Source organism: Stigmatopora nigra, chromosome 5 (assembly GCF_051989575.1).
Source record: "Stigmatopora nigra isolate UIUO_SnigA chromosome 5, RoL_Snig_1.1, whole genome shotgun sequence".
NCBI classification, from domain to species: domain Eukaryota; kingdom Metazoa; phylum Chordata; class Actinopteri; order Syngnathiformes; family Syngnathidae; genus Stigmatopora; species Stigmatopora nigra.
In genome coordinates, this window is record NC_135512.1 from 6,590,497 (window position 1) to 6,607,736 (window position 17,240).

Below are 17,240 nucleotides of genomic sequence, written 5' to 3' on the forward strand. Positions count from 1 at the left end.
TTTTCTTTTTTACTGTTACCCTGGCTAAAACCACGTTTTTATAAACAATATTTCTAGCCAACTGATTCAAGGTCTGATTGACGGTGAAGAGGAGTTTGTGAAGGAAATGAAGATGTTCATTTCTCATCCACTAAATTACTTGGATTCAAGCCACCATGTCCCAATCAACATCTTCAACCAGAAAGAGATTATTTTCAGAAATATAAAGGACATTGTTCTTCTCCACGAAAAGTAAATATGCATTACGCAGTACCCAGTCCATATCTTCACCTAAATCATGAAACTCAAAGAATATAAGCAGTAGAATATCATTAGTTTTCTCTGAACCTGACATTTATGTATTGCGGTTTTAGGTCTATTCTCCCCGGTTTGAAAGAATGTGCCACAGACGATGATGTTGCCATGCATCTTATCCAGCACTCAGATGACCTTGAAAAATATGTTAACTACATTTTGGGACAACCACATGCAGAGGCCTGCATTGCCGATAAAGGAACCCAACAATATCTTAAAGTGTGTGCCGTCATTATTTGTCTGTAACAGAAGATAAATGTCTTTTTAAAGGGCCATTCCTTACTAAATTACAGGAATTACCAGGATCTGGCAGACCTGAGGCTCCCGTCATAGATACCCTGACTTTTCTCCAGCGACCAGTCGAAAGGATTCAGACATATCAAGCATTAATGAAGGTCACTGATTTATGCGGTTAGTCATTTTCAAGCAGGTTTTCAATGTGTATTGTATTGGTAGGAATTAATTAAGAACAAGGCAAAAAGTGGGCAAAACTGCTGCCTGTTGGAGGATGCTTTCTCCCTTGTGGCTTGCCTCCCTTGGAGATCAGACAACCTTCACCAGGTGACTCTCATTGAGAACTACCCCGCCCCTTTGCCCGCCCTGGGTGAACCATTGCGGCAGGTAAGCACGAGTATCATTTTCATTGCAAAACAGAAGTAAATATACATGTCATAAGTTCAAAACATGCAAGTTTTCTTACTTCTTACTCCAAGGGGGCCTTCACAGTCTGGGATGAAGCTCCAGAGACGAAAAAAACCTCTAGAGGGCATCAGAGACAAGTCTTTCTTTTCAAGGAATGCATTGTCCTATGCAAACTGAAAAAAGATGCCATCAAAAACTGTGACACATACATCTTCAAGAATAAAATGAAGGTAATGGGAACAATTTATGGTCACATACCTTGACCTAAAATTCCATTTTCCCTTTTGACTCTTTCTACTTCAGCTGAATGATATTGAGCTGAAAGAAACAACGGCATGTGATGAGAAAACATGGGAACTGTGGCATGAGCATAGGGGCTCGGTACGGAGGTACACAATGCAGGCCCGTTCACCAATGGTCAAACTTTCCTGGCTTACGGACCTGAAGGATCTGCAGCAACGATCCGTCCTGCCCACCAACAGTAGGTTTTCAGTGCTACTCAAAAACTTGAATACTTGACTATACCTGTACCACCATGAGTGCAGACATTAAACAAGCAATAATACTGTGCTTAGGTTTTAGAGGGGAAAAAAAACATGAATTAAATAGTAATTTACTTAAGGATTGAGTTCCATGTCAACTCAACTAGAAGTTACTCCTAAATATTGAATCTGAATCCTTTTTCCAATGTTCCCTGCCATGTTTGTGTCCGTCAATCAAATAAAAGACCCTCCTGTGTTTAAATCTACGCTGTCGGACTGCACCACTAAGATCGGACAGACCATCAAACTGAGCTGCAAAGTCAGCGGATCGCCTCAACCTGTCATCACTTGGCTCAAAGGTCAGAATGGAAAAAAATGTGACTTACCCTGCATCGCTCGTCGCTTTGCACAAACCAAATGTCTTCTCATCAGATGGCCTTGCGTTGGAGGATGACCCACGGCACATCATCACAGCTGACAGGTCGGGCACGTGTAGTCTGATCTTGGACAGCTTGACTGCAGAAGATGCGGGACAATATGTCTGCTACGCTACCAGCAACATGGGGAGTGCTGGCACTCTGGCTACTCTTGTAGTGCAGGGTATGGACTATATCTCTATATTGAATGGATATATTTGACTATATTGAGTATACAAGGAATTTACTTTTCCATATTTAAAACCTCCACTCCTAGCTCCACCCAGATTTGTGCGTCGGCTTGAAAGTACTTGCCTGATTGAGAATGAAGATATCCAGTTTAGTTGTTCCACTCTGACAACTCCATTGCCGAAAATCAGGTGAGTATGCCATTTTTACAGCAATGCAAACTATAACTCATAATATGACTTGCATAATTGTATGAAAATACTGTAAAAGTGCATTGGTAAATATTTGAATTTCAAATATAAGTTCTGTTTTGTGGGTTTTATAAAGGCAGAAATTTTGTTATTGTCCATTATATTGCAAACAATAGCTTGCTATATATTGTAAATGAATATTAGATATAAACAATAATTATTAGAAGGGTAATCTGTCAAAACTGTATGTATTTATTTCTAAGGCGGGAACATATATGAAAAGGTCTTTTTATACCACTTCAACCCTTTTAAACAGATTTTTTTTAATTTAAATCACTGTCACAGTTATGACACCATAATCTGATTTCAATGTTTCCTTAAAGATAAAGTAAATACCTGTTTGTAAAAGTAGAATTCAGAACAAGCTATTGGATATTTCTCAATGAAATAACATTTTCCTTTTCAGGTGGATTAAGGATGACAACGAGTTGACGGACAACCTGAAATATTCCGTACTGAATGACCCTCGAAGTGGAATATTATCTCTTACGGTCCTAGGTGCAACGGAGGCCGACATCGGACTCTACGAGTGTGAGGTATGATGTTTCCGTGCTGCATGTACTTGTCAAATATTCAATTTGCAGAGAAACGCCACATGTCAAATATCCTGTTTGAGTTCAGCTTTCAAATGAGTTTGGATGTGTCAAGTGCAAAGCTGGACTGTGCCCCTCCTACGTTGCCCCCGATGAGTCAGACATTGAGCAGATACATGACTTGCCTTCAAAAGGTAGGAGAGTTCAAATTCTACAAGGTAATTATGCACACTATGCAACATATACCAGAGTTTACACGAGTGTCATCATGTTGGCTATCCTAATTGACAATGATATATGTAAATATTTGGTTTAAGCTTTATGCAAGAAGGAAGTAAGCACATGCCATCATTTACAACACTCCATATTTATTCTCATCTTTTAATGCAGTCTTGTTGGACCCTTCATCCATTCTGTCTGTTATTCCATTTTTTTTAATTGAGCAGGTGTGGAGGTTTGGTTGGTGAGTTTTCAAAAATCACGCTGGTGTTAAGATTTTACTCCTTCATTCCTTTTAACCTTCATCTTCTTCAGAGGGTTCTTCGTGAGGGCCACTTAATGTAAGTCATCATTGTGAAGTTAACATGTAACCTCTCAGTGTTTCCCTTTTCCCCCTTTCGTACACGCATGCCAACCTAACTCTTCACCACCACAAATACAAGATGGCCATGTGCTGGGCAGGTGTTTTCATAGAGGAGTGGGCTCATGCCCACATCTTGTTAATGTGGGGCATATTAGAGTTTCACTAGCTTGGATCCAGCAGGTAAGGTATATGTTCCTGTTATGCGTTTCTTAGGTAATGTACATTACATTTCAATATATCTCTGTTGAACCATTTGATTCATCAACCAACTGACATTCTGCATTTTTTTAGATGCTGACTTTGATGGGTGGTCTTCTACTTTTGTCAAGAAATGGCTGCAAACAGATTCCACTCCTTCCTCTATCGCAAATAGACTTTTCCCCCCCATTCAAGAACAGTGAGTAAAAAGCGCCCTCTGTACTCTGAGATTAATAATTTTGCTTTTCCTAAAATTATTTTTTCATTTTGTTATAATCATATAACCTCACCTTGCATTTCGGTCTGGAGAGCCGAGTGTAGTATTGCAGAAGTTCCTCATCCAGCATCATCCACTGATCAGCCACAGCTTCCATGTTACGCTGAAGAGGAAGAAGAAATTTACATCACGGAACAAATGGAGGAAATTACAGATGGTACTATAGCCCTTTATTTCTCTCTCCAAATGAAAGCATGACTATTTTCAAATAGTAATAATCCTGTCACTTTCTTTGCCATGCTCTACAGTTCCTCCCTTCATCCAAGTTGCCCCAGAAGACGTCTTTGTTGAACCTGGCCAAAAAGCAACATTTACCGCTATAATTACAGGAAGGCCTACGCCACAGATACAGTGGTTCAAGGTAGGAGTGATTGTAAGACTTAAGTAAGACAGTAATTCTTCATTTATCCCGCTAGATAGGTTCCAAAACCTACCGCAATGTAGTGACAGTGGTTTTATGATGTCTATTAACCATTTCATATTAGTACCAATTCAAAAATAACCATGACTTCATCTTAATTTGAACTACTAATAAACAGCATTTGCACTATAATAACATCTTCTAATTACTTTGAATGATGCTGTATTCCTGGAGGATGGAGAAGAACTGAGAGCCAGTAAAAATGTGGAGATTGTTCAACATGCTGCCCGCTGCTCAGTAACCATCGTATGCCCGGAAGGGGAAGACAGCGGCATTTACACTTGCGTCTCCTACAATGACTCCGGCCATGTTTCGTGCCAGGCTCAGCTTACAGTGGAGGAAGGTGAGCCAATAGATTTTGCTTCTTCCTAGGGCTATGAAATAGAGAGAGAGAAAAAATCTCAGTTCTTAAATAGTACGCTGCTACTTTATCTATTGAAGGTCCATTGGGGTCTCAGGAGAGGGATGTGGAGTTGGGGAAGAGAAGGAAGTTATTCGCCGTCTATGATGTCGGGGAAGAAATTGGGAGGTGAGGCCGCCGTCTCGTATAGGAATATCATGCAAGATTCATTTTAATCCCTGTGGGTGTCACTTGTGAATTTCAATTTCAGGGGAACATTTGGAGTCGTGAAGCGTGTGACCCACAGAGGAACGGGCGAAGTTTTTGCTGCCAAATTTTTACCCTTGCGAAGCAGTACCCGCACACGGGCCTTCAAGGAGAGGGATTTACTATCTCGTTTGGCACATCCTCGGGTGGCTTGTCTGCTGGACTTCTTTTGTACCAGGCGTACACTGGTGCTCATTACAGAACTGTATCCCATCAGTACAATGTGTTTTTATATACAATGACTACATTTGCCATAGTGGATGAACTTCTTTAACATAATCAATAGATGTTGTTCTCATGGCCTTGTGGACCATTTGTTGTTAAGAGGATTGGTCTCAGAGAAAGAAGTGAGTTTTTTTTTGTCCATTCTTTAAAAAAAAAAACACTTTCCCGCACTGTAAATAGTATTGTAAATGATTCCATTTCAGGTTCAGTCATATATCCAGCAAATTCTTGAAGGAGTTGGACATATTCACAGCATGAACATTTTACATCTGGATATCAAAGTAAGATTTTTGCTCATTGACAAGACAGACTTATTTTTGTGTACTATCATTCATTTTGATTTGCATATTACCTCTCAGCCAGAGAATATCCTCATGGTTTATCCACCCAGAGATGAAATCAAGATTTGTGACTTTGGCTTCTGCCAGGAAGTCGACACTTCCAGACATCAGTACAGTATGTTTGGTACGCCAGAGTTCGTTGCACCAGAAGTTGTACATCAGGAACCTGTTAGTGTGGGCACAGATATTTGGTGAGCCAAAATCCACACTATCAGAATCCAAAAATATTTTCTAATGTATTATGTATTGTAAAACAACATATATCTCTTTTGATTTGTGGCAGGTCAGTGGGTGTGATGGCATATCTATGGTACGTAGCATATTGCCAAGCAATACAAGCTAAGTAAAGCTGACTATAATAAGAAACTACTGGTTGACACTTTAATTCTCTTGGCAGTCTTTTATGTCGTTGTCCTTTTGTGGGTGAGACGGACCGTACTACATTGCTAAGAGTGGGTGAAGGAACCCTTAACTGGGATGCGCCTGATGTGATGAATAGGAGTCCTGAGGCCCAGAGCTTTCTGCGTAGTCTTCTTCAACCAGACCCTGAGTAAACCTTATTCTTGCTATTATCATTTCCTTAGCCCTTTGCTGAAAAAAGTGCTGTTTGTCAATGAGTAGAAACTGATAATGCCTCACGCAAACACAGTAAATGTCTTTGAGCAAAGAATGCTTTGGATTAAAAAAAAAGACAGATTGTGTCCAAAACATTAACTTTACTTTCCCTTAACTCTGTCTAGAATGCGTCCATCAGCATTTGAATGCTTGAGCCATGAATGGTTCCAGGTTAGCCTTAAATACTTTTTAGAATGTATGTTTTTATATTTAAGAAATGTCTGACTTTAAATGAAACTTTTTTAAAATTGAACTGTGATCAGGATGAAAATGCAGGAGAAGACACGGATGAAATTAATACAAAGGGTTTGAAGGTTTTCATTTCAAAGAGAAAATGGCAGGTGAGTTATTTATCCTTGCACAAGCTAATAAAGGGTAATGTTAAGATTCTGCAATTTGTTTAACCTGTGTGTTTTCCTTATTCGCCCTCAGCGTTCTTTGACATGTGTTGGTTCCGTGCTCACCTTAAGACAAATTCCGGAGCTCCTGGATGCTCCCCTGAGAGATACTGCAGTGACTGTACCCCGTGAACATGTGCAGAACAGCAGCACCTCTATGAGCAGTGGTTCATCGTCTGAATATGACGAGGCTGATTCTTGGGACTTTTTCCAGTACTGCAGCCCAACTGATGAAGAGGAGGAAGAAACAGAGGAAGATTACGATCCTATGAGCGAGAGAGCACGGATTCCAGAACCTTTTGCCCAACTTCATCAAATCCTATACGAGGAGGAAGATGTGGCATTCGGGGATGAGGAGGAGGATGACCTGGTTGGCCAGAAGGGTTTACTAGAACGGAGTATGAGTAGGCAATCCGCGGCGTCGTCAGATGTTTCGTACCTGCAAACACCACAGAACGAACGGAGGTTCAACAAGGGCAGTACTCCCTCTCTCAACTTCTCCGACGGGGATGAAGGTTCAGAGAGTGATGCGGGTAAAATACCTCGAGGCTGCCTGATCCGGAGCACCTTCTACAACTCTTCTCATCAGCTCTCACCCATGTCAGCCCGACACATGACATTGCGGGACAAGTTTCAGGCTAAAAAACAGGAAAGAGGTCGCAAGCCACTTCGAAGAAGCTTGTCAGGGCGCCTCAATGAACCTCTCATAGAATATGTGGAGGATGACACCGAGACCAATCGCGGGCAAAGACGAGGGTCCGTCCAGCCCACGATGCACAAGTCAACTTCCTTCGATGGCAGTGTCAACCTCATTCAAACCAGTGCACCATCCCACAGAAGAAGCAGGTCTCTCGACGAGTACTCTCGTCGATCTCCTATTTCTCCCAAGCCCTCAAAATCGGGTGATGAAGAGGGGACGCAAAGTTTAAAAGAGGATTTCACAGATGATGAAGTGGTAGGAAAGAAATTGCTGGCAATACCAAGCCCCCGCAGACCAACAAGAAGAAGAGATTCCATTATTCCTGCGCAAGACTCATTGAGAGGTGGATCTGCTCCACAAAGCCTCTTCGTGGGTGGCAGAATGAGCCACCGCACGAGTCAGGACCAATCAGATGGGGACGTCTTGACTGGCTCCCAGGGTTCCTTGGCTGAATCTTCTATTTTGGATCCTGGTGGCTCTGAGTCCTCCAGTAGACACTGTTCATATGAGGAGCTCAGAGGGAGGTACAAATCAGAAGAAAGTGAAGGGTATGATGATCCGAGCGAGCCAATGTCTTCATCGTACTCTCGCTCATTTCAAGAACTCAAACCCAGATGCCCTTTGCCTCAGGCTCCACCACGCACCCGAACGCGCTCACACCCTAACATATCCAACATCCAGATTTCAGCAACACCCAGTCCAAGTCCCAGCCTCTCCTCTCTTCAGGCTCCTGAAAGGCCTCCTAGAGCCAAAGATAAGAAAGAAGGCCAAGGCCTTCAAAGGCATGCATCCGCACCAGCTCTCGAAATCCAACCACCCACAGGGAAATCCCCAAAACTGGGACTCCTGAAAATGTTCCGTAGGCAGTCCTGGGCTAGCCGTTCCTACTCACAGCTGGACAGCACAGAGTTGGGACCAACGCTAGGGGAGATCATGAAGCCAGATACGCCTACCATGTCGCTTAGGAAGAAAATGAGAGCTTCAGCCTCAAGTCTGACTAAGCTGTTTTCAAGGTCATCTAGTAAGGAGGATCTAAGTAAAGGGGGTACGTTATTTTCATTGATAAAGGGAAATCTGTTTGAATAGCTATATAGTAATCACCTTTTTATTTTTATTTTTCTATTACCACAGGTCCAATAGTTAAGGCTTCCACTGAAAAGGAGTTTGGTCTTGAAAGTCCAAAAAAGAGGACCAAAAAAAGCCTGCCTTCTTTTAAGATACCAGCATTTAAAAAATCAAAAGGTGTCTAGTTATTCTTTATGGAATTTTTATGTTGTTCATAATAATGATGTTGCTATTTTTCCCCCCTCCTTTCTTCATTGTACTAGAGCTTCCAATCCGTCCAAACAAGGCAGATGTACTACATTTGGATGGCGGTGGAGTACTAGTGGTGTGGAAGCCTGTCCAGTCTAGTGACCCTGTTACCTACTGTGTGGAGTACTGTACAGATGGTAGATTTTCTTACTGTTTTTCCTCAAGGCTACCAGTATAGTTCTACTTTTTTTATTAAATCGTGTAATCCTATTCTAAAGGACTTCTGTCTTTCTCCTCAGGTGGGGACTGGACAGTCCTATCAGAGGACGTGATTGACAGCAGTTATGTTGTAAAGGACCTACCCAGAGGAATGTCTTATGTTTTTAGGGTGGGCTGCATAACGAAAACAGGAGCAGGACCGTTCGGCGACGCTTCGGCCCCGGTCGTCCTGGCGACTCACTCTGAAGGTGACCAACGTTTGGAAAACGGGCCTCGACAAAGCCTTACTTACATTTTTACTTGGATTTCACAGATGCAAGCATTCTTATTCAGACTGAGTGCCTTGGTTCAAAAGTTACTGGGTCAGAAAATCAAGGAAACCAGAGGCATTATAACTTCCTTGCAGAGATCAACAGGTTGGATTTGTAGACGTACAGCCTCGGCGAGAAAAAGGATAAAAAAATACTCACTCCCTCAAATTGCCTGTTGTCTGTATATCAGGGGTCGCTTCAGTGTGATCAACTTGTGCCGTGATGCTGAGACAAGCCAAGTGTTTGCTGCCAAAATAACACCCTACAAAGCAGAGCAGAGACAGTTGGTTCTCAGAGAATATCAGCTGCTGAAACGGCTTCACCATCCCCATCTGGTACAGCTGCACACTACTTACCTGACATCCTGCTACCTGGTGCTCGTGGAGGAGCTCTGTCCTGGAAAAGAGTTGCTTGACAGTCTGGCTGCAAGGTGAGGAATGCATAAAATAGCGGCAATACGAAAAAACATTCATGGAAATAGCATTGTTTTTACTTGTGGAAATTTCAAACAGGTAAATGGAAATAAATCTACCATTTTAGAGGATATCTAAAAACAAATACACCAAAGAATCGTTCATTCCTGTGTGAACTTTGCATGTGTTTCTCCTCCAGAGATCTGTACTCGGAAGCCAATGTGGTTGAGTTGCTAGGTCAGATCCTAAGCGCAGTTGACTATCTTCATGGCCGGCGAGTGGTCCACCTCGACCTCAAATCTGACAACATGCTGGTGGACGACGGCAACCACTTAAAGATTGTGGATTTTGGCTCGGCTCTGTCTTTCACACCGGGTCAACCACTCCACACTGAGCATCTACACGGCCCGTCCGAGAGCAAAGGTGACTGAGACGCTGGTTTGACATTATTGTCTTCTTGTAAATCTCTAATACGCTAAAGATTTGATTCTCATGGCCTTCAACAGAATGCTGCAACAAAGGTACACATTCTTTACTGGAGGATGGATGAGTGAGAATGATTTCAGCCGACACCTAACATCCATAAACTCCACCACCCACCCACTTTCATATCATTTGTGGTCACAGTTTTGTACAAATGGGTGCTGCCACTCTCAAATAACCCACAATGTTTTAAGAATGTTCACTTTTCCAGTGCCAATAACAGCACAGCATTTTACGAACAACATCATGTTTCTGTCTGTTTTGTCAGTTTATATTGTCCTTCCTAAAGCTCCGGAAATCCTGGATGGACAAGGTGTTGGGCCTGAGACTGATATTTGGGCCATTGGAGTTCTCTTATTTACTATGTAAGAAGAAAAATCCATGCTCTGTTAGGTGATATTGATCATTTGTATGAGTCGTATGTTCTCATTTGCTATTTTCTTTTAGGTTGAGTGCTGACAGTCCGTTTTATGCGGAACAGAGTTGGGAACAAGACAAAAACATCAAGAAAGGCAATATACAGTTTGGGCGCTGTTATCCTGGTTTGTCTGAAGGAGCCTTGAATTTGATGAAGATCAGCCTTAATAACAAATCTTGGTAAGCATCCCATTGATGGTTAACAGAAAGAATTAACATTGGCTTACCCTCAAACTGAGAAGTTTCCTATTATTTGAATGTCGTCATTTAGCTACACACACACGTGCAGTCATTTCTAGCTTTAGAAAATTATTATAATGTATTTTTTTATTTAAAGGGGGAGACCCACTGCAGCTGAGTGTCTCCAGAATCCTTGGCTGCGTGCCCATCACGCTTCCCACCGATCAAGTCACTCTAAGGTGTGTTTCTCCACTGATAAACTCAAAGCATACCTCATACAGAAGGAAGAGAAGCGAGACCAAGTACGTACCAAGATTCAAGGTCCCTTCTTCCAATAGCTGTCAAATAGATGAATAAATTCAAGGTTACAGTACCACTTTTAATGAAGCTTTCCTCAATTAGCTGTCTGAAACTTTCGAAGGAAATATGATGTCTCTTAAAAGCTTTGTATCCCTTTAGAGCGCATTAGAGCAAAGAGTGTTCAAAATTGTTCTTGTTCTAGCTTAAATTAAATTGAAACATATCAGGGATAATGTTTTTGTAGATGTGTTTGAGTGTGGAAATGCTATTTTTCTGTGCATGTTAGAGTTTAACTTACATTTTAAATTCTTTTTTTCTGGTGTAAATGAGAAATGTGTGGTTTAAAAGTCTCAATAATACAATGTATTGTGTCAACCACCTGCTTGGATGAGTTACCAAATAACGGGTGAAATAAACGGCATTAAATTGAGAAGTCATTTTTGTCCACATTTATTCGGATTATCTGAAACAAACAAACTGATTGGACTCGTTTAGCTAATCAAGTGGTGTCAATATTGTTAACTTTTATAAAGGTACGTTACTATAAATAATCATCCAAAAGAATAATGTGCTTAAATATTGCATTTCCTAGAAAAAAAATCCACATTTTACTGACTGAAATCAGTCAATACAGAGGATAAAACATAACATTTAGCCAGCAAAACTTTTATTTGCTGCGTTACAGACATTGGTTAAAGATTGACCACTTTGTCACACTCTGATTTTGATGAATTTCCCCTTTTAGGATTTGTTCTCCTGAACTTTTTGAATTTCCTGTACAGAAAAAAATACCTTTTAAGACTCAGGAACCAATTGCTGGTATTCAATAGTAAAGTAAATAGAGCATCTTTACTCACATCATTAAGGATCTCTTTCAGCTCCTCGTAAGCCCGTTCCAAGTCATCATTGATGATGACCATATCAAACACCCCTGGTTCCTTACCTAAAGAGAAATACTCCTGTAATCTTTTGCCTCTTATTTTATATGACATCAACTCAACAGTTTTCGCCGTTAACTTACTGAGCTCCATATCAATACGTGCTGCCTCCAAACGTTTCTGTAAACTTTCCTCTGACTCGGTTTGTCGGTCCCTCAGACGTTTTTCCTAAGGAAATTGCTCATCGTAAAACTATTCTTTCTTTTTACAAGTAAACACTTGGTGTAAACAGTTTGCAAGCTTCTGTATTACAATATACAGACTCAATTACTCCTGTATAGTTACCAGAATGTCCATAGATGGAGCCTGGATGGAGATATAGATCGGGTTCAGGTCCGTCTCTTTAATTCTCTTCACTCCCTGGATGTCTACATCCAGAATGCAGATCAAGTTTTTGGCCTGTACATCTTCGATGGCAGCTTTACTATGAAACGCACAGATACACACACACACACACACACACTTGTTAACGTCACACTTGAAGGGGAACCGGCTTAGAGGATCGCTCCGCGTTGATCCGAATGAGTCACACTTGGTGTGCTCACCTCACAATAAGATGGTGGGATTGAATGTGACACACATACACACACACTCACACACTTGTGTTGTAACATCAGGGGTTAAAGCACCATCTGTCCTAAAGAGTTAAATATAACCTCTTGATCCTCTTTTAAACAGTGGAGCAGTCTAAAGTTCACTCTTCTACAAGCAACTAGTAATATCTTGTCAATGAAACAATGTGACAAAGTACAAATGCAGTACTGTATTTTAAAGGGGGATCTACTCGGTATATTGCACGAGTATTTCATTTTTATTGCCTGTTCTTTCACCCCACACATTTGTTTAGACATAACACTTCTAAGGAGCTGCTATAATGGTAATGTTTTTCTATAATATTGTAATTCAATAATAATAATTAACCCTAACCCTTTTCTGTACGATTTGCTATGTATTGCAATGGGATGCAAGCAGCTCGGTGTTTACCTTGTTCCGTATAGGTTGCCGGAGAACTCTGCATTCTCGATAAAGTCACCGCGTTGGATGCCCTCCTGCATGGCCTCGCGGGTTGTGAAGTGGTAATCTGTGTGGAGGAATTCAACAATTTGATTGGCACAGTGAAAAAACATGGAACCTACTTAATACAAGGATTTAACACCATTTGTGGGGTTTTCTATACTGGATTCTAAAATCAAGCAGATCAATCATTAGTACTCAAGTTTGAAGAAATTGGGGCCTGGTCATCATTAGCTATGCTTAAAAGTTTCATGAAACTGAAGTGCGTGACAGGATACATTAGTGCCTTGCTTTGGCCAGAATACTAATTGGGGTGATGCTAATGGAAATTAAATGTGTTTTAAACTTAAGTCACTGGAATCATGGAATTTATTCCAGTTATAAATAGAGTACATTCCAAGAAAAGTTTGAATCATAACAACAATAACAATGTTAGTAAGTAAATATGTATCATGATAAATATAATGGAACAACATACAAAATAATTCAATCATCAAGCATTATCAAGCATTTCCAAAAACTTTGATGTTGCAAATGGTGCTGTGGTTAATGCAATATTATCAAAGAGCTAGTAGATACAACAGTTTGAGGCACAATTATTAATGTATACCAAAATGTCCGCCCGAAAAATATGCCATGATTTGAAGGCCAAAATGAATGGCTGAAATTGACCTTGAATTTTCCCAAAAATGAATACATCTCCTTTTGAAGCTAATGATTGGTTGCGGGTATTTTACAATCTACTGGGGGAAACATTGTTTGTGGAAACAATCCTCCACAAAACAGAGCGGAACACCAGGAGTCACTACGCAGGCAACACGGGGGGGCTATTTTCAAAAGCTTTTTTACTCCAAAGTTAGTGTGATTCCAAAAATGTTCTTTTCTTTTTCCTTTTAATTTTCCTGATCCAAAGAGCGCTTTCCATGGTGCTGAAAGTAACCCCCAATCCCTCTGCCTTAAGATATACGCATGTGGAATCACACCGGTGGTCACCTTCATGTGGGCTTTCTGATTCAATTGGACACGAAAATGATGTTTCTAAGTCTTCTGAGGAAAAGACGTCTGCTACGGGCAGTAAAGTAGCCCCCAGTAGCATGGGGAGCGCGTTGAGGCCTACGGAGAAAGCAGAACAGGCACACACGGCTTTATCCCATCCTGGGAAGGGGGATGATGGTGAGGGAAGTTTACGGACAAGCATTTTTTTTTTTTGTAGTTCACTTGGGAGTAAAAACTAATGCAGGGACCCCGGGGGCTGGCTGGGAAAGGTCATACAGTGCTACAACAAAGGTGCTAAAACATCCATCCATGCCTGCCCTCAAGCTACAGTACCTTTGCCGTTTTCCTCTCCAGGCCGAGGGTTCCTTGTTGTGTCTGTTGGGAAAGAAATGACTGCATTTCTCAAAGTTCTTTAATACGCACCAACTTTTGTGTGAATGTGTGGATAAAAGCACAGTGTAGGTGCTCTTTATTTACTAATTATTTCTAAGTCAGCAAATGTATTTTTACATTTAAGGCAATGAGGTCGTTACTTGTGTCCATTCATTTTAATGTCACGTTTGTGTGCTTGACTTTTTTTTTTGGTCTACTTAAGTATTTATATATTACTTATTGATTATTTATTATTATTTATTGATTATTTATTTGTCTGTTTGTTGTGATTTGTGCACTATGTGCTGAATCTTTAAATGTCATTATACTTGTATAATGGCAATAAAGGCATTCAATGCAATTGTTTGGGAAACAATCAGCAATAAAATGTTTTGTTTTCCCCAACTTTTTCCCGTATATAAAATGCAACTGTTTCATATGTCGTACAATTTACCATTTGTAAATTACAGGAATAAGGTAATGAAGGTAAGAAAAGTAGACATTTGGCTACTTGTTTGTTCCTATAACCTCTGCAGAAGACATTTGTAAACCTAAATATTTCCCACTTAGTGCGTCCAATCTTTTTGTGGAAATTCAGAGCTTTGCAGTGATACCAAATTTCTTTTGCAGTATTCCGAAGACTTCAGATAGATTGGGGAATTTCAAAATAAATGTGATTGGACAAGAGTCGTCAAGAGGATATGGTCCCAATTGTGTGGGTTGCACTTACGTGACACGCTAAATCCAAAAACTCCTTCGTGATCCTTCATGAGCCTCTTCATCAGCGTGCTCTTGCCCGCACCGGATGGGCCGCTCAGTACCACAGGCCTCGGTCCTGACATTGTCTAATGTGGACACGTACACACAATTAGATTAGTGATCAAACCATGGAAAATACTGATGTGAAAACAACTATCAATCCATTCGAAAAACAGTATAGCAAAACAATACAAAAATGAATTGAGCCTTATAACGGTTTAAATCCTTCATTTCACAGAGATATGACATATATTAATAGTTGGGCAATGTTACAAAAACTACTGATTTTATTCAAGGGCTTTTTATCAATTTAGTACTTTAGTACTACCAGTACTTGTATGTTTTTGTTCCTGAAACTTTTCAGACATTTTAATGCAAATTATCCATTTAACAACAACAAAAATGACACATTTGAAAGAGGATAATTCAATTGTTTTTCAACCAATTGACATACTGACCCAGGTTGTTGCATCCCTATACCAAGGGTCCAAGTTTTAACTAGCGGTACAAATCATCTAATTTGCAACCCATAACAAAACAATATAAATTCTATAGGGAAACTAAGATATTCGCAATGTGATAAAGTCTTGCACAATTTTATTCGAGTACAAGGACCTTTAATGGATGTATCAATCGCAATCGGTATCATTACTGTATCAAGACTGTCAATTTTACTATAACATACTTCATTACTTACTTTGATGCCAGTAGAGTCCTGCAAACACATCATTTTTTGTGTATATTACATGACACAAAGGCATCAGAAGAGAAAAACAAATGAAAGAAACCCACTGTGATGTTTTTAGCGTTAAAGTACATAGAATGTTGTCATAAACAGAACTATTTATAACTGCAGCAATGTTTGGGTTAAATGACATCATATTTTAAAAAAAAAGAGTGAAACATGTATTGATCATTAAAAAAAAAAGAGAGATAAAAAGGCAATTTGTTTAGACCATTGTACACAAAATGATACCTAACCGGAAGTCCTGTTTAGTCATCTGTGCTAATCTCTTGATCCCTGCTGTTCTTTTTTTATCCACTTCACCTCGACACACACACACACACACACACACACACACACACACACACACACACACACACACACACACACACACACACACACACACACACTAGAAAAGGATTAAAAGGAGAAGACTTTTTTTCTATCATGATTTTTAACCTATTGTAATAATTGACTGTCTTCACTATGCTTTTAATTGGAAGAAGTAAACATGCTCCTCCACCAAACGGACAGGCAGAGGCCCACAGGTAAACGTGAAGAATACTCGTTAATGAAGTCATGGCGGGTCAGTCAACAGGATTAATTGGGTCTGGTCAAAGGTGCAAGGATGGGAAAGCTGTTTATAGCTATGGAGCTGAGAGAGTTCATTTACGATAACCAATTACACAAAGATGGCATTTAAGAACCTTGCTATTTTAAATATATACACTATGCATTCATTTGATTCTACATTTGCAAGAGGGACATTGTTGACTAACAAATGCAAACAAGTGAAATGACTTGCACATAATATATTTGTACTACTGTGTTCAATGATAATTTTGGTATATTCATTCTTGTATTTGTCATTTTATCTTTACAGAAAGTTTGCGCATTTAGTCGAACATTCAATGCTGGAAAAGTCATTATGTTTTGGACATGCTAGACCAATTTCTGTTCTATTTATACAGATTTGTGTTCTATCAAATTTACATTGCTATCAAATATTTAAATCCAATTAAAAACAGAACAAATGTAGACCATTAAATCACATAAATGAGAAGTTTTACTTCATTTTATATGGAATTAGTCATCGAAACGGCAAAACATTTTGCTCAAACAAACAAATATATGAATTTGAATGGTAACCCTGGTATATTTTTCTTATCGTAGCAGCACTACAAAGTATTATCCGTTTTTTTTTTTTTTCAGGAGTATTGATTTCCTTTCAAAGCATTTCCCTTACCTTTGTGAACCGCTACGAAGATGTGCAGTGGACCGCTCAGCCGGGCGTGTTGTTCACAGAGGGATCCGCTGATCAGCTCACTGTCAACTTCAATTACCTCCCCTCAACCAATCACGTGTCTGCGTGCTGTGGGAGCATCTTCATAACCATCTCATCCACACCTGTGAGGGTCCTCCACTCTCCAGTCTAACAGAAAAAGGACAAAAAAAAGACATTTAGACACATCAATGAATGGTTCTGGAGAAATGACATCATGAAATGTTGACATAAAATGCGTAGCTTTGAATGCTCTGCAGTATTTATACTTATGTAATCTTTCCAATTAAAAGCATGGAATTGCAGGGGTGAGACTTGTTTGGCCTCAATTGGGGCCGGGTGTGGATTTGACCTGGCTAATCCATGGGTGACCTACTTCTTAGGGTTCAACGCGTCGACCCTTTTG

At 40.1% G+C, this 17,240-nt stretch overlaps 2 protein-coding genes and 1 long non-coding RNA gene across 6 annotated transcripts in view; 2 read left to right on the forward strand and 1 right to left on the reverse strand.

Annotated features, from left to right (window-relative positions):
• Positions 1 to 11,182, forward strand: part of obscna (obscurin, cytoskeletal calmodulin and titin-interacting RhoGEF a) — a 31,888-nt gene extending 20,706 nt beyond the window's left edge. Inside the window, exons 49-83 of the mRNA XM_077717012.1 lie at positions 58 to 231; positions 354 to 513; positions 588 to 689; positions 751 to 915; positions 1,008 to 1,166; positions 1,240 to 1,417; positions 1,664 to 1,777; positions 1,851 to 2,018; positions 2,112 to 2,214; positions 2,681 to 2,810; positions 2,896 to 3,001; positions 3,682 to 3,787; positions 3,898 to 4,022; positions 4,114 to 4,226; positions 4,461 to 4,629; positions 4,728 to 4,815; positions 4,898 to 5,098; positions 5,180 to 5,240; positions 5,322 to 5,399; positions 5,478 to 5,650; positions 5,743 to 5,769; positions 5,857 to 6,009; positions 6,200 to 6,245; positions 6,338 to 6,415; positions 6,507 to 8,217; positions 8,304 to 8,414; positions 8,501 to 8,623; positions 8,726 to 8,893; positions 8,959 to 9,061; positions 9,147 to 9,386; positions 9,569 to 9,792; positions 9,876 to 9,890; positions 10,121 to 10,217; positions 10,300 to 10,449; positions 10,607 to 11,182. Coding sequence (XP_077573138.1) covers positions 58 to 231; positions 354 to 513; positions 588 to 689; positions 751 to 915; positions 1,008 to 1,166; positions 1,240 to 1,417; positions 1,664 to 1,777; positions 1,851 to 2,018; positions 2,112 to 2,214; positions 2,681 to 2,810; positions 2,896 to 3,001; positions 3,682 to 3,787; positions 3,898 to 4,022; positions 4,114 to 4,226; positions 4,461 to 4,629; positions 4,728 to 4,815; positions 4,898 to 5,098; positions 5,180 to 5,240; positions 5,322 to 5,399; positions 5,478 to 5,650; positions 5,743 to 5,769; positions 5,857 to 6,009; positions 6,200 to 6,245; positions 6,338 to 6,415; positions 6,507 to 8,217; positions 8,304 to 8,414; positions 8,501 to 8,623; positions 8,726 to 8,893; positions 8,959 to 9,061; positions 9,147 to 9,386; positions 9,569 to 9,792; positions 9,876 to 9,890; positions 10,121 to 10,217; positions 10,300 to 10,449; positions 10,607 to 10,787 — 6,100 coding nt within the window. The 3' untranslated portion in view covers positions 10,788 to 11,182. The remainder of the gene's footprint in view (positions 1 to 57; positions 232 to 353; positions 514 to 587; positions 690 to 750; positions 916 to 1,007; positions 1,167 to 1,239; positions 1,418 to 1,663; positions 1,778 to 1,850; positions 2,019 to 2,111; positions 2,215 to 2,680; positions 2,811 to 2,895; positions 3,002 to 3,681; positions 3,788 to 3,897; positions 4,023 to 4,113; positions 4,227 to 4,460; positions 4,630 to 4,727; positions 4,816 to 4,897; positions 5,099 to 5,179; positions 5,241 to 5,321; positions 5,400 to 5,477; positions 5,651 to 5,742; positions 5,770 to 5,856; positions 6,010 to 6,199; positions 6,246 to 6,337; positions 6,416 to 6,506; positions 8,218 to 8,303; positions 8,415 to 8,500; positions 8,624 to 8,725; positions 8,894 to 8,958; positions 9,062 to 9,146; positions 9,387 to 9,568; positions 9,793 to 9,875; positions 9,891 to 10,120; positions 10,218 to 10,299; positions 10,450 to 10,606) is intronic.
• guk1b (guanylate kinase 1b) lies at positions 11,176 to 17,007 on the reverse strand. 4 transcript variants are annotated; one of them, XM_077716525.1, is made up of 9 exons: positions 16,799 to 17,007; positions 14,800 to 14,914; positions 14,031 to 14,072; positions 13,695 to 13,814; positions 12,672 to 12,768; positions 11,973 to 12,111; positions 11,771 to 11,855; positions 11,607 to 11,692; positions 11,176 to 11,523 (listed from the first exon to the last, which is right to left on the reverse strand). In XM_077716525.1, the coding sequence occupies exons 2-9, from the start codon at positions 14,909 to 14,911 to the stop codon at positions 11,491 to 11,493; spliced, it is 714 nt and encodes a 237-aa protein (XP_077572651.1). In that variant the 5' UTR covers positions 14,912 to 14,914; positions 16,799 to 17,007; the 3' UTR covers positions 11,176 to 11,490. The 4 variants fall into 4 exon arrangements, with proteins under 4 accessions (XP_077572651.1, XP_077572650.1, XP_077572652.1 ...); XM_077716524.1 differs by lacking the exon at positions 16,799 to 17,007 and adding an exon at positions 15,526 to 15,750; XM_077716526.1 differs by lacking the exon at positions 16,799 to 17,007 and adding an exon at positions 15,287 to 15,502.
• LOC144196396 (uncharacterized) lies at positions 15,738 to 17,139 on the forward strand. Its single transcript, XR_013326256.1, has 2 exons — positions 15,738 to 16,100; positions 16,765 to 17,139. It is a non-coding gene; the product is annotated as an uncharacterized LOC144196396 (long non-coding RNA).
• Positions 17,140 to 17,240: the final 101 nt, after the last annotated feature.